Source organism: Ceratotherium simum, chromosome 25 (assembly GCF_057802395.1).
Source record: "Ceratotherium simum simum isolate JZ-2026a chromosome 25, ASM5780239v1, whole genome shotgun sequence".
Taxonomy (NCBI): domain Eukaryota; kingdom Metazoa; phylum Chordata; class Mammalia; order Perissodactyla; family Rhinocerotidae; genus Ceratotherium; species Ceratotherium simum.
Window position 1 is genome coordinate 44,269,911 of NC_141924.1, and position 12,238 is coordinate 44,282,148.

The 12,238-nt window shown below is 36.7% G+C and overlaps 1 protein-coding gene across 2 annotated transcripts in view; it reads left to right on the forward strand.

Moving 5' to 3' along the window:
• CAPS2 (calcyphosine 2) overlaps positions 1-2,807 on the forward strand; it is a 45,892-nt gene extending 43,085 nt beyond the window's left edge. For both annotated transcript variants that reach the window (XM_087449170.1, XM_014794433.2), the window contains one exon: positions 702-2,807. In XM_087449170.1, the coding sequence (XP_087305296.1) occupies positions 702-877 (176 nt within the window). In that variant the 3' untranslated portion in view covers positions 878-2,807. The remainder of the gene's footprint in view (positions 1-701) is intronic.
• The last annotated feature ends 9,431 nt before the right edge of the window (positions 2,808-12,238 follow it).

Genomic DNA, 12,238 nt, shown 5'->3' on the forward strand with positions numbered 1-12,238 from the left:
AAATGAATTTAAAAAAGGATGAATCAAATATTTTATGTTCTTTTGTTAAGTGACAAACTAAAGAATTACAATTTTCTTTGACATATGTGGTTCCCCATAGCATCTTTCTATAGGATAAAATTAATCATGTTTAATATAACCCAGTGGAAATAGCCTACTTAAAGTCAGAGATTAAAATAGAATGACTTAATCAAGTGAAAGTTCTTCTAGCAAAGCTCTTCCTGACCCTCTGACTCCTGTGTTTGCAGTGATATTTTCTAGCTGCAGTTATGAGTAACTGATTCGTGAAATCACTAAGCCTGAATGCAGCGATGCCTTCCTTACATCGCATTAGTGTTAACAGCCTAGAAACTTTTGAAACTATTTACTTGTTTTCTTTCCTCATTTCTAATGGGAATGAAACTAAGTCTTCTACAACATTAAGAAAGACAAGAATATCTACAATAGTAACTATTCTTTTGCTTATACATATAGGATACCCCCCATCAGAAGCTTAAAAGATGCCTCAAATGTGTATTAAAGTCATCACCATTAAATTCTAGTTTATGCAAGAAAATATTCAAATAAATCAGAGGGTAGTTTGACATAAGATTTCAGATTGTTGGAAAGATTTCATAAGGTGATTGAGTGTTTCTTGATCATCCTCAGTCATTTTACTGGACTTTTAAGGAGCTTGTTTCATAGTCAGTACTATTTTACAGGCCATTCTACAGAGGAAGAAATCATATCATCTTTTCTAGAAACCCTGAAAGATGCCTGCAGCAAGTCTGATGAAGTGTCGTATGGTGAATTTGAAGATTACTATGAAGGTCTAAGTGCAGGGATAGTCAATGATGAAGATTTTGTTACTATCTTACGTACTCCGTGGGGGATTTAGTTGTTTAAAATGAATATACCATCAACACTAAGCATTTTAAGGGAGAGATGAATTGAATGTAAAGTATGATCGAACACTGGAATATGTTTTTCTAAGGCTCCCTTTATTCGTTTTTTTTTTCCCTCAAAAAGTTGAGTCTGGAAAGAGAAATATTCAGAAAGATAGATGCTGGGGTGTGTACATTCACGCACCTGTACGAGTGCTCGCCTGTCTATAAGTTTATAAATCTCTGTCTTTTTGATTTATTACTTATCTTGAATATATTTTAGAGGTCATTTTTTTTTTTTTAGCTTTCATAGGAAAGTTACATCTGTATCAAACTGTATGACAGCATCTATATAGTAACCACGTTTCTTGTCCGCGGGTTTTTTGCTACCCATTCCCCAAAATATAATTACCACCATTCTCAATTTGATGAATTGGAATTGGGCCCAAAGCCTATGAGACTGAGATAGTTCACCTTGTTTCAAACATATGAAATGTAAAAGGAATTAAAGTACATGCAAGAGAAATTTTCCATGCAGTGTGATTATAGATGTTTTCTGTAACAAATATTTAGAATGATGGAGCCTTACCCCTAAAAGTGCTTATTTAAACACTGACTTGTCTTATGAATTCTTGTCTTCTAAATTATGCACTACTGTTTGTTCAATAGAGTACAATGTAATTATTCTAGTGACCAGTTCTATTTGTTCTTTTCTTCTAGTTTTTAACTGCAATCCTTATTACCTGCACAGAGTTGTTATTTAGCTAGAAACAATACAAAATGAGAGGGGGAATGTTTTCTTAGATTATTAAATAAAGATCTCAAAAAGTGCATTATCACATACATGGACTAAGAGATAATTTAGCAATTCTTAACCAAAATGTAAAGAGATATTTTGGTCCTAAAATGGATGTATGTTATTCTGAATCTCTTTTGGGTATACTGAACAACTGAAACATTTTCTTCTACATAGATATTATTTAATGGTTAGATGTGTTGGAATCATTCTGTCTAAATTGTTCTATGTTCCTCATTTCTCCTTGGAAATACAGAGAGGAGAGAGAACTTTATAGAGTTGTTTCCAAGTTCGTAATTTTAAATTTTATGTATTAAGATAACATAAATTAGAAAAAAATAGTGTCAAGCAAAATAAGAAGTGGTTCAAAAATGAAAATATATACTTTGTAGAATACAACTTTTGGCTATTCCCTTGGCAACATTATCAGAAATGTGAGGCATGTGAACTCAAAGTAGTACTTTTTCAAGATCTGAGGAGGTATTAAAACTCAATACTAAAATATTAAAAAGAAAATATGTATAAACATTTTAGTGCTATCTTCACTAGCTAAATTTATTCCTTAGGATTTTTTTTTTCAATTCGGTTATTGTAATTAAAACAATATGCTGGAAAATATTTTGGCAGAAATAAGTCTATAACACCATTTCTGAGTCACGTTCTTTTTCTTGGAAAAATTTATCCAACTATAGTCATCTTAAACCCTATAGATTGTTCTCACATTAAAGTGACTAATACTGTGGGTGCTCAGTATGCATGAACTATTTTATTTTTCATTGATAAATTTTTATTTAGTTCTCCTTAACAAACCTATTCTTAATACTGTTGTGTCATATTTTCCTGTGAATATAATCAGAAAATGTGTAGGGTGGCATATTGTAAAAAAGGGGATGTTCTTCTGGGATTTAACATATTACTACAACAGCATGCTCTTAAAAAAACCTCCTCCCTCTTACTCTAAATATTCATATGTGGTCATTTGTAGAAGTTTCTCTATTCAGGAGATGTAACTCTTTTGTAGTTAATTTCTTATCATTTTACACTATTATTTCCATGTAGAGTTAGAAAACACATATTCAATATGTTATTTGGTGTATTTTGTTAAATTATAATTGGTGGCACAATAAATCATTCTGCTCTTGCCTCACTGTCTGTATTTTTCTTTGACTTTGGTATAGTAAAATCTATTACTTAGTATTAAATTTAATAGAAGTTACACTCTCAAACATCCACAACATAATAAATGACTTTTGAAAATTCTATTATTTATTTATTTTTTGCCAATCCTCCTCCTTTTTTTTTTTTTCCCCTTTATTCTCCCCAAAGCCCCAGTAGATAGTTGTGTGTCATAGCTGCACATCCTTCTAGTTGCTGTATGTGGGACGCAGCCTCAGCATGGCCGGAGAAGCGGTGCGTCGGTGCGCGCCCGGGATCTGAACCCGGGCCACCAGTAGCGGAGCGCGCACACTTAACCACTAAGCCACGGGGCCGGCCCCCTTTTTTTGGGTTTTTTTTTTTTTGCCAATGAAAATTCTATTCTTAGGTCTTTGAGATTCTAAAATATCTCTTGATTAACTCTAAAATATTAAATTATATGTTGTAATGATGTTACATGAATTTTATAGTTGGGTATTTCATTATTCTCCAGATCTTTGAAAGGAAGGTAATCTTTTGTTGTATAGAATTGCTTTCCCAGATAACTATACTGTTCATTGAATTCTATATATTGATTTTGTGATTTTATTAGAAAACAAGGGATAGTATTTAGGAATTTTTAGCTATATTTTAATTAGGAAAGAATACACATTTGTATGATGGAGCAACTAGAGTGTTGTATGGACAAAAGTGTATGTTCCTGTTTTAAATGTTGTTGTAGGTGAACATATGTGCTTAATGGACCAGTGACTCTGCACATAAGGAGTCACTTAGAATAATTTATAATTCAATACAGCTATAAAACACATTTTATTAATTACTTTGGATTTCCATTCAGTCTAAGTTGTTTTCAGTTTCTTCAGGAGAGAATTATATACAATAAGCTATGCTTACTGCAGATTATTAACATACATTTGTGAGGTTATAGTTTTATAGTGCTTGCATAAATAAGGTATGTACTGTGATAAACTGAAATCACTCCTGGGTTGATGAGCAAGGACAAACATGTATATTGAAAGTGCTTGAAGAGGTGGAAGGAACTGAGCCTATGGAACACAAGCCAAGTAAGAGGAGAGCAAAGAGAATCCAGTGGGTTGACGGGGATGTGTCAGTATCTGACAATGAGAAGAAGCTCCTGTCATAGGCTTCCATTTTTATTTTATGGTTATAGGAACTTTTAATGAAAACTTATCTATCAATGTTTTCATATAAGAAAGAATAAATGGGCCGGCCCCGTGGCTTGGCGGTTGAGTGCGCGCGCTCCGCTGCTGGCGGCCCGGGTTCGCATCCCGGGCGTGCACTGACGCGCTGCTTCTCAGGCCATGCTGAGGCCGCGTCCCGCGTACAGCAACTGGAAGGATGTGCAGCTGTGGCGTACAGCTGTCTACTGGGGCTTTGAGGGGGAAAATAAATAAATAAAATCTTTAAAAAAAAAAAAAGAAAGAATAAATGCCCCATATTGGAGCCACTGTTCATTTGATTGTTACTTCATTCATTCAGTCAGTCATTTATACTTATTATGTAGCACTATCCATACAATTGCCCAAGGCTCTGAGACATTCTAGATTTTTCTCACACTCTGTTTATCCACTCTGTCTCAAGTCCTTTGGTGTCTTACTTTCGAGTCGGTCCCTTTCACTATTCTTGTGCTCACTATGCTCACTGTATGCTCTCACTGTGCTTATGCCTTTGCCCAAACTCTTATCAATTGTCATGTGTATTACCCCCTTATCAACTCTGCCTCCTCCCCAATCCTGCTTCAACTCGTCCTACACATAGCTGTTGGAATGATCTTTCTAAAATGTACATTACTTCCATGATTAAAATTCTTTCATGGTATTCCATATCTCAGAAAAGTTCAAACTCCTTACCTTAACACATAAACCTCAATGGTCTGGTCTCCCTAAGCTCATCTCCTTCCACTCACTCTCCGTGTTCCTCCAGCCATTCTGAACTACTTACCGTTTATAAAATAGATTGTGAGGTTTCAAACCTCTGTGCCTTCAGAGCTGCTCTGCTACTTTTGTCTAAAATTATTTCCTCTACTTAGTGCATCTAAATTAATTCATGATGGTTTTCTAATACTACCTTAAGAACCATCTCTTCTAGAAAGCTAAATCAGACAAACTCTCGAGTCTGATGTAATTGCCCTTCTTCAGGATCCCACTGGCACCCTGAGTATGCTCTTAATTCACTTATCACTTTATATTATATTGATTACTTTGCTTATGTTTCTCCCACGCGATTGTAAGCTCCTTGAAGATAAGAATCATATTTAACTTTATGACCCTGGTGTCTAGCGCAGTGTCTGACATGTGGTAGGTGTTAAATCAAAATCTGTTGACTGGATGAACGTGTGATTTATTGAGCAGCAATTGCTCTGGGTCTTAACATTTGAACACTTTTGCATTAAAACACTTTGGCATGGACCATGTAAATAGTATGAATGTGCAGGTTAGTGCGAGCTTCAATTATAGGGGCAGTAAGTTCCCCTAATAAAAAATGCACAGACTGAAGGCGGTTCAGTTAGCACTTTATTACTGGGGGCTCACTGCTGAGGGGCTACTATATTCCCTTCAGTGAGCTGAAACTGTCAATATCTGATGCCTAGATAATTAGCCTCTTAAGCACAATGAGTTTCATTCATGAAGACAATGTCTTGTTAGAGTCCTAAATGGTCTTGGGTCCACCTATGGATTAGAATGACTTCTGGTTGCCCAACTATAACAATACGGTAACCAGATCCCTGTGCTGGAATGATGCCCATGCTTCCTCTGGTGAGCCTTTCGTGCCCAGTGGTGCTGGAACTCCCAGAACGACAAACCGCTGGGAGTTCACTGAGCTGACAGAAGACGTTGTGTAATCTCTTTGTGCCTCCTTGCTAAGATATGCTTGTTCAATAAATGTCTGTATATGTGGCAGAATTTGGTCTGAAATTTATTTTATTATAACTGGGGAGTGAGGTTAGGATAAGCAGCTAATTCCTACCTCCTGCAAAGATTTTACTGGGGTCACAGTTCACCACTGTAAAAACCTATTACTTGTGCACAACTAAATTACTCCTGATTCATTTGTCAGTTCACAGCTGCAGTTTTCTGTCAGACACTGCAGTAGGCATCACTGACCACAAAATGGCAGGGCACAGAGCCCGAAGCAGTCGAGTTAAAAACTTCAACACCCCTGTCCATGACTGATAGAACACGGGCATAAACGAGGCACAGTGGAGCCCGGAAGGATGGTTTGTGTTGTCCCAGGGGAGTGGTAATAATTCACCACTCTGAAAACAGTCGCTCTATTAGGGTATTATTGAGATGGCAATTAAAGTGTTTTGTATGAAAACTGAAACAGCAAAGAGTTTGGAGATTCAATTGTACCAATTGTAGAAAATTATTCATGGATACACATTTTCAAATTTCTCTCTTTAATAACCTGTATAAGCTGATTTGTATAGTTTTTAGATATCCAAGCAAGATAAAGTTATTTGGAAGGACTTAATTAAAAAATTACCTCTCTGGTAACAAATTTTATGCAAGGAGAAAGCAATCAAGGCCCATATTGTATTTAAGTATTCTTTTTATCAAGTTAGAATTCTGATTTCTGCGCCATGGCTGAATGAGTTTAGATATAAATGAAAAGATTCTCGCTTTTGCAACTGTGTGTTGAGTTTCCTGGGATTTTCAGATGATGAGTTTCAGAGGCAACAAATGACTGCACTTCAAGGAAATCACTTTGTGTCACTTATGAAAGTTGCACAATTATCCAGTAATTGAAGAGATTCTTATTGAAGAACTTTTCTGAAAATGTATGTTGCCAAGGAAAAGTGATTTGGGAGGAGTATTCAGATGGCAACTCCATCAAGAAGAAGTATGTCCTTACAGTGATATTTTAATATACATGGTGATGTGGGAGAGCAGAAGCTTTGAAGTCACTGAGTACTGACTTCAAACTTGAGTTCTGCCACAAGTTAGCTGTGTGACTCTGGGAAGCTCCTTAATGTCACTGAGTCTCTACTTCTTCCTCTGAAGGTTCATAGGAGGATTGAATGGAGATGTGGATATACTTCAAGATGTATGTGTAGATATATACCTAGACTTAGTGCTTAGCACAGTCCAGCAAACAAATGTAACTCAGTATACATTTGTTTCCTTTGTTTTCTTGCTTGAAATAAAGAAATTAATGAGGTTTTCCTTATTTTTTTCTTGATTAATCCCAAATGACCATCATAAGAACCATTCTTTTAAAGAGATATATTTTTATGAGTAGAAATAATCTGTATGTCACCATTTCCTCCTGCATCTAATAAACTGTTCATTATTATCAATTCTCTTCCTTCATCAGAGCCTGTGAAGGAAAATCAATATCTTGTATTAAGGCTATCAACTCTTTTCCTTCAAAGCATGTAGCAAAGTGACAGGTTAAAAAAGTGATTAGTAACAAAATTTATTGTTATTGAAATTAACTGGAAGATGATACATGTGGAAGCCTCATTTTATATCTGTAGAGACTTTAGACAACGTTCCTATTAGCATTGGTGTGTACAATAATACAGCTGATTGCCTGGAATCCTATAAGAGATTATGTTTTACAGAGATGGCTACAGCAGTATCTCTCATCTCATATAGTGTTCTTGCATCGTGACCTTGACTTCACATCAAGAGATGGAGTCTATTTTCCCTCTGCTTGGATCTGGGTGACTTGTTACTTATTTGCAACAATACATTGTGGCTCCAAGTGTGCTGTGCTACTTCTTACACAAGGCAAATAAAAGCCACTTGTTTCTTCCTTGTTTGTTGCACAGGAAGGAAGGAAGGAAGAAGTCAGACTATGTGGGACTGCTGGGCTGGAGGGGCTACATGCAGGTGACCGGGTCAACAGCCAGATCTGAGCTCCCAGCTGTTAGCGAGCATCAGTTGTCTACCACGGGAGTGGTTGCAGCTGTGTTGACTGCAGCCCCAGCCAACCTCTCACTATAGTCACGTGACAGACCCCCTGTGAGAACCACCCAGCTGAGCCATTCCATGTTGTATTTTAAAAAATTTTCAGATTTATTGAGATGTAATTGGCCCACAACTTTGTGAGCAAAAGAAAATACCTGCTTTAAGCTGCTATGTTTTGGGGTTTTTTTTTATACAAAAATAGTAAGTGGAACAAATCCTTAATTAGAATTTGAATAAAGCAAGGATATTAGAAATACTTTGTCAAATATTCAGGGGATTTAATTAATATGGCCCACAGTTTATAAAATTCTTTTGAAACATTAAAGAAGAAAATAGGAACAATAAGTCTCGATGATCTCAGCTGTGTGGAGGAAAGTGATATGATGGAATGTGTGATACACAGAATCCAGAATGTCATACTTTATTATAGATAAACCAAATTGAATGGTTTATCTAATGAAAAGTCAAAGCCTTGTGGAACACATATTTTACCACTGCAGCAGTTACTCGTTATATTTTATTAGTTCTGGCACTTAGTGAGTTTATTTACTGTGATCTTAAATTAAGTATGGTATAATTTTCTTACTGAAAAAATTTGTCCATTCCCTCTAACAGTTTCACCAGTGACTCTAATAAATATGGCAAGATAATTTGTAGAAATAATAATTTATATTTGATTCTTATTTCTATAAGATACAGAAAAGAATAAAAGAGATCCCTATAGTCCCATTCCAATAAGACAGGCAGGCTTCTGTTTTTATTGTCCCAGGGTTGGAAGCAGAAATGGCAAGAACTCAACTCAGGATCTGACCCTCACCTACTTTTGGGTGGGGGGTGTGTGTGTGTGTGTGTGTTTGAGGTAGTTTGTTTAAGTAGATTATAATGGATATAAGGGGCCGGCCCTGTGGCTTGGTGGTTAAGTGCGCGCGCTGCAATGCTGGTGGCCCGGGTTCGGATCCCGGGTGCGCATCGAGGCACCACTTCTCCGTCCATCCTGGGGCCGAGTCCCACGTGCAGCAACTGGAAGGATGTGCAGCTGTGACATACAACTATCTGCTGGGGCTTTGGGGGGAAAAAATTAAATAAATAAAATCTTTATAATGGATATAGGCCCACCTGAAGTGGAAGAGGAAACTTTTGAGAGTTTCTACTGAGTAGGAGACGGCAAGGGTTTTCCTATGCTAGACCCTGGTGGTACAATGTAGATAAAACACGCTTTCTGTCGTCAAGAAGCCTTATGGGTTCTGGAGACTGCAGATCAAGTCAGTGACTAATAAATGTGATAAGTGATTGGCAACATGAATAGACATAGAAATCATACTCCGGGTCAGAGTGTGTGTGTGTGTGTGTGTGTGTGTGTGTGTATTTGTACACGTGTCATAAAAATGAGAGAAGAGACAGGGAAGATGAGGCTTTAGTAAGTTTTAATGGAGTTCCCTGGGGCAATGAAGGGTGGAAGGCAGAGGGAGGGGCAGATTTTGATGCATTTCCTACTTATGTTTTTCTTTTGTATTTCAATATCATCGAGAAGGTAATTATTCTATTTCTGAAATTTCTTGTAAACAATTTGAAACGCACTTTCAGGTTTCATCTGTAATGCCAGAAACACTAGGACTGCTCCTTCTACCCACTATTGCATTCTCTCGGTCCTCCGTATCACTCCACCTCTCACATTTGTTTGTCTCAATCATCGTCTTCCTTGAGAGGCAGCGGGCATTTTTTTATTGTTCATCACTATGTTCTCATTCTATAGTGCAGTTCCTGGCTTTGTGTCTAGCACATAAATGCACAATAATTATTTGTTGACTGACGTAATACATAAAATTACATCTGCCTCAACAAGCCCAATACTTTTGGATCATTTTACATCAGATATTTTATGCTTTTTATCTTTTTTACTTCTATCCTGTCACATTCTTTGTGATTTCTATATGAAGAACTGATAGTTTTTAAAGTATGATTTTGTTCCAAAAATTATTGGAGCTATTTATAATCCACACCAACTTCTTTTCCTTCTGTTTGTATTTTACTCTTTTTAATGACCATTCTTTTTCTTCGCCTCCTCATTGTTTATGTCTCACTAAAGTGAGTAGTGAGTTTACAAGATATCTGAAGATTTTATTTAGTTTCCCGTCATCCTTTAGTTATTGGTGTTCTAAGTACCATACTCTACTGCTCTCTGAGGAAAGACGCATGAGTAGACAAGGTGTTGGACTTGGCGTACAATGGCTCCTGTGGCCGCCATGCCGCAGGGACGAATGAGTCCGGCAGTCTGTGACCACACGCTTGCTCTCTCAGACTTCTGAAGGTGTCACTCCACTGTCTGCTACTCGGAAGCACTCTTCAGTTTGGTTTCCTGACAGTGATCTGTTCACTTTCCTGATGCTTTTGAAGTTTAGAGAATTCACTATTTTTTGTCTTGAAATTTAAGGTTTTTATTAAGACATATCACAGTATTGACTTCAGCTTGTTCATTTGATACCAGACGTATTTTTTAATTTTTCCATTTCTCATCTTTATTATTTTTAATTTCAGAATTTTTATAATGTTGATCAATTTTCCTCTATTATTCAGGTGTTTTCTTTGTATTTTAAGGTTAGATTTCAATGGTGTAATATCCATATGTATATTCTCTTATAGTAGATTTTTGCTTCTTGACTCTCTATCTTCTGTTTCATAAAGGGCATGTTTATGTGTCATTCTATCGTTTTCTTTACTAAAGACCTTTCTTTCTCAGTGGAGTCAGGTTAGCGTTTCCCTGTTTTCCTCTGTTACCTTGCAAGCTGCCCTCTCCCATCCTCTAGTGAGGACCCACCAGTTGCGTCTTCTGAGCCAGCTTTCCCTCAGAACTCAGTAATGTTATTTTTTATAAAAACGGAACAAAAGAATATGTGTATGTGTATATACATGCACACACAATAGAAACATTGATTTTGTACAGTCTCTGTTTCAGTATAATTTTCCAATTAAAATACTGAATTCTAGTTTCTTCATTAAGAGTCTCACTGGTGTTCCTTATGGTTGGCTAATTCTGAAGCTATTACATTAGATAAACACTAATCTTAATTGAAAGTATTTACCCTAATGGCTTTTTACCCTTAAGCAAGCCCATCATTTTTCTCGTTTGTTCTTTTCTTCCACAAATATATACTGAGTACTTACTAGATGTCAAGCATCATGCCAGGCACTGAGAGTACGCAAACACGAACCACGTAGTCACTACATGCATGTGACTATTTGTCTAATGTAGGGAACAGTCATGTTATAAAAATATAAGGTAATTATCAAATATCAGGAACTATGGAAGCCCCAGCAGTGTGATGGTGGTGGCTGATCAGAGAAAACTGCCTTGAAGTTGAAGCCAGAGATGCTTCTTAAAGGACAAGGAAGAGTTAGCTAGTGAATATCAGGAATAGAGGTGGGAGAAGAGAGGAGGAGAAAGGCCTTCTAGACAGGCCCAGCGCAAGCGAATGCACAGAAGTGAACCACAATGTAGTATGTGCTGTGTGTGTGTGTGAATGCATGCACATGCATGCTTGTGCACAGTTCAGTTTCTGCTGGAATTTGACTAGTCGCATAAGGAGTGGCAGACTCCTAGAGGGATCGGTAGGCGCGGGTCCAGGAGGGCCTTGTGTGCCACATAAAGGGACTTGGATTTTATGCCGGAGGTGAGTGGCTCTTAATCTTTTGATAATTTTCCACTTTGAGAATCTATTGACAGTACTGGAACTTCTCCAGAACAATGGGGAGAGACTTGAGCATGTTCATAGATTAAAGGGCCTCCACTCAAGATGGTTCATATCCTTTGCCCCAAACGCAAACAAATGACAAGACATTAAATTAAATTAACTATTGGCCATAAAACGTTATTTTGTGTGTGTGTTTAAAATAAAGGATAAAATGAAAACTCTAAACAACAACAATGACTTTGTGTGGGAAGGGATTGTGTGGGAAGGAATGGTATGATTGGTTGGGGGTAGAGGTAGAAACATTGTTAAATTTTGTTAAAAATTATAGTTAAGTATTCAAGTCAAAATTTTAGTGGAAACTACCAAAAAGAATAAGTATGCAATCTACAGTTTTGAAATCATCCTACAAAAAAGGAAACATAAAAATCTTCGTCAAATGGAAGATAGGAAACGAATCTAAGTAAAACCGGTTAAACAGAAACCATAAAATAGGACTGTAGTAAAATCCTATTAAATCAGTAACCATAATAAATACAATTGGGCTAATTTCACCAGGCAGATTTTGTCATATTGGATAAAAAGAATAACTAGTTTAGCCACACGTTACTTATATAAGGGACACCCAAATTAAATAATTAATTACCTAAATTAAAACCATACAGCAATGGATGAGGAAATATACACCATTCAAAATATGACCAAAATAAAGTTGATGTAGCTAATTAATATCAGACAAAACCGAATGTAAGGCAAAAAGCATTTATGAGGATAAAGCAAGGGTACTACTTAAGCATAATA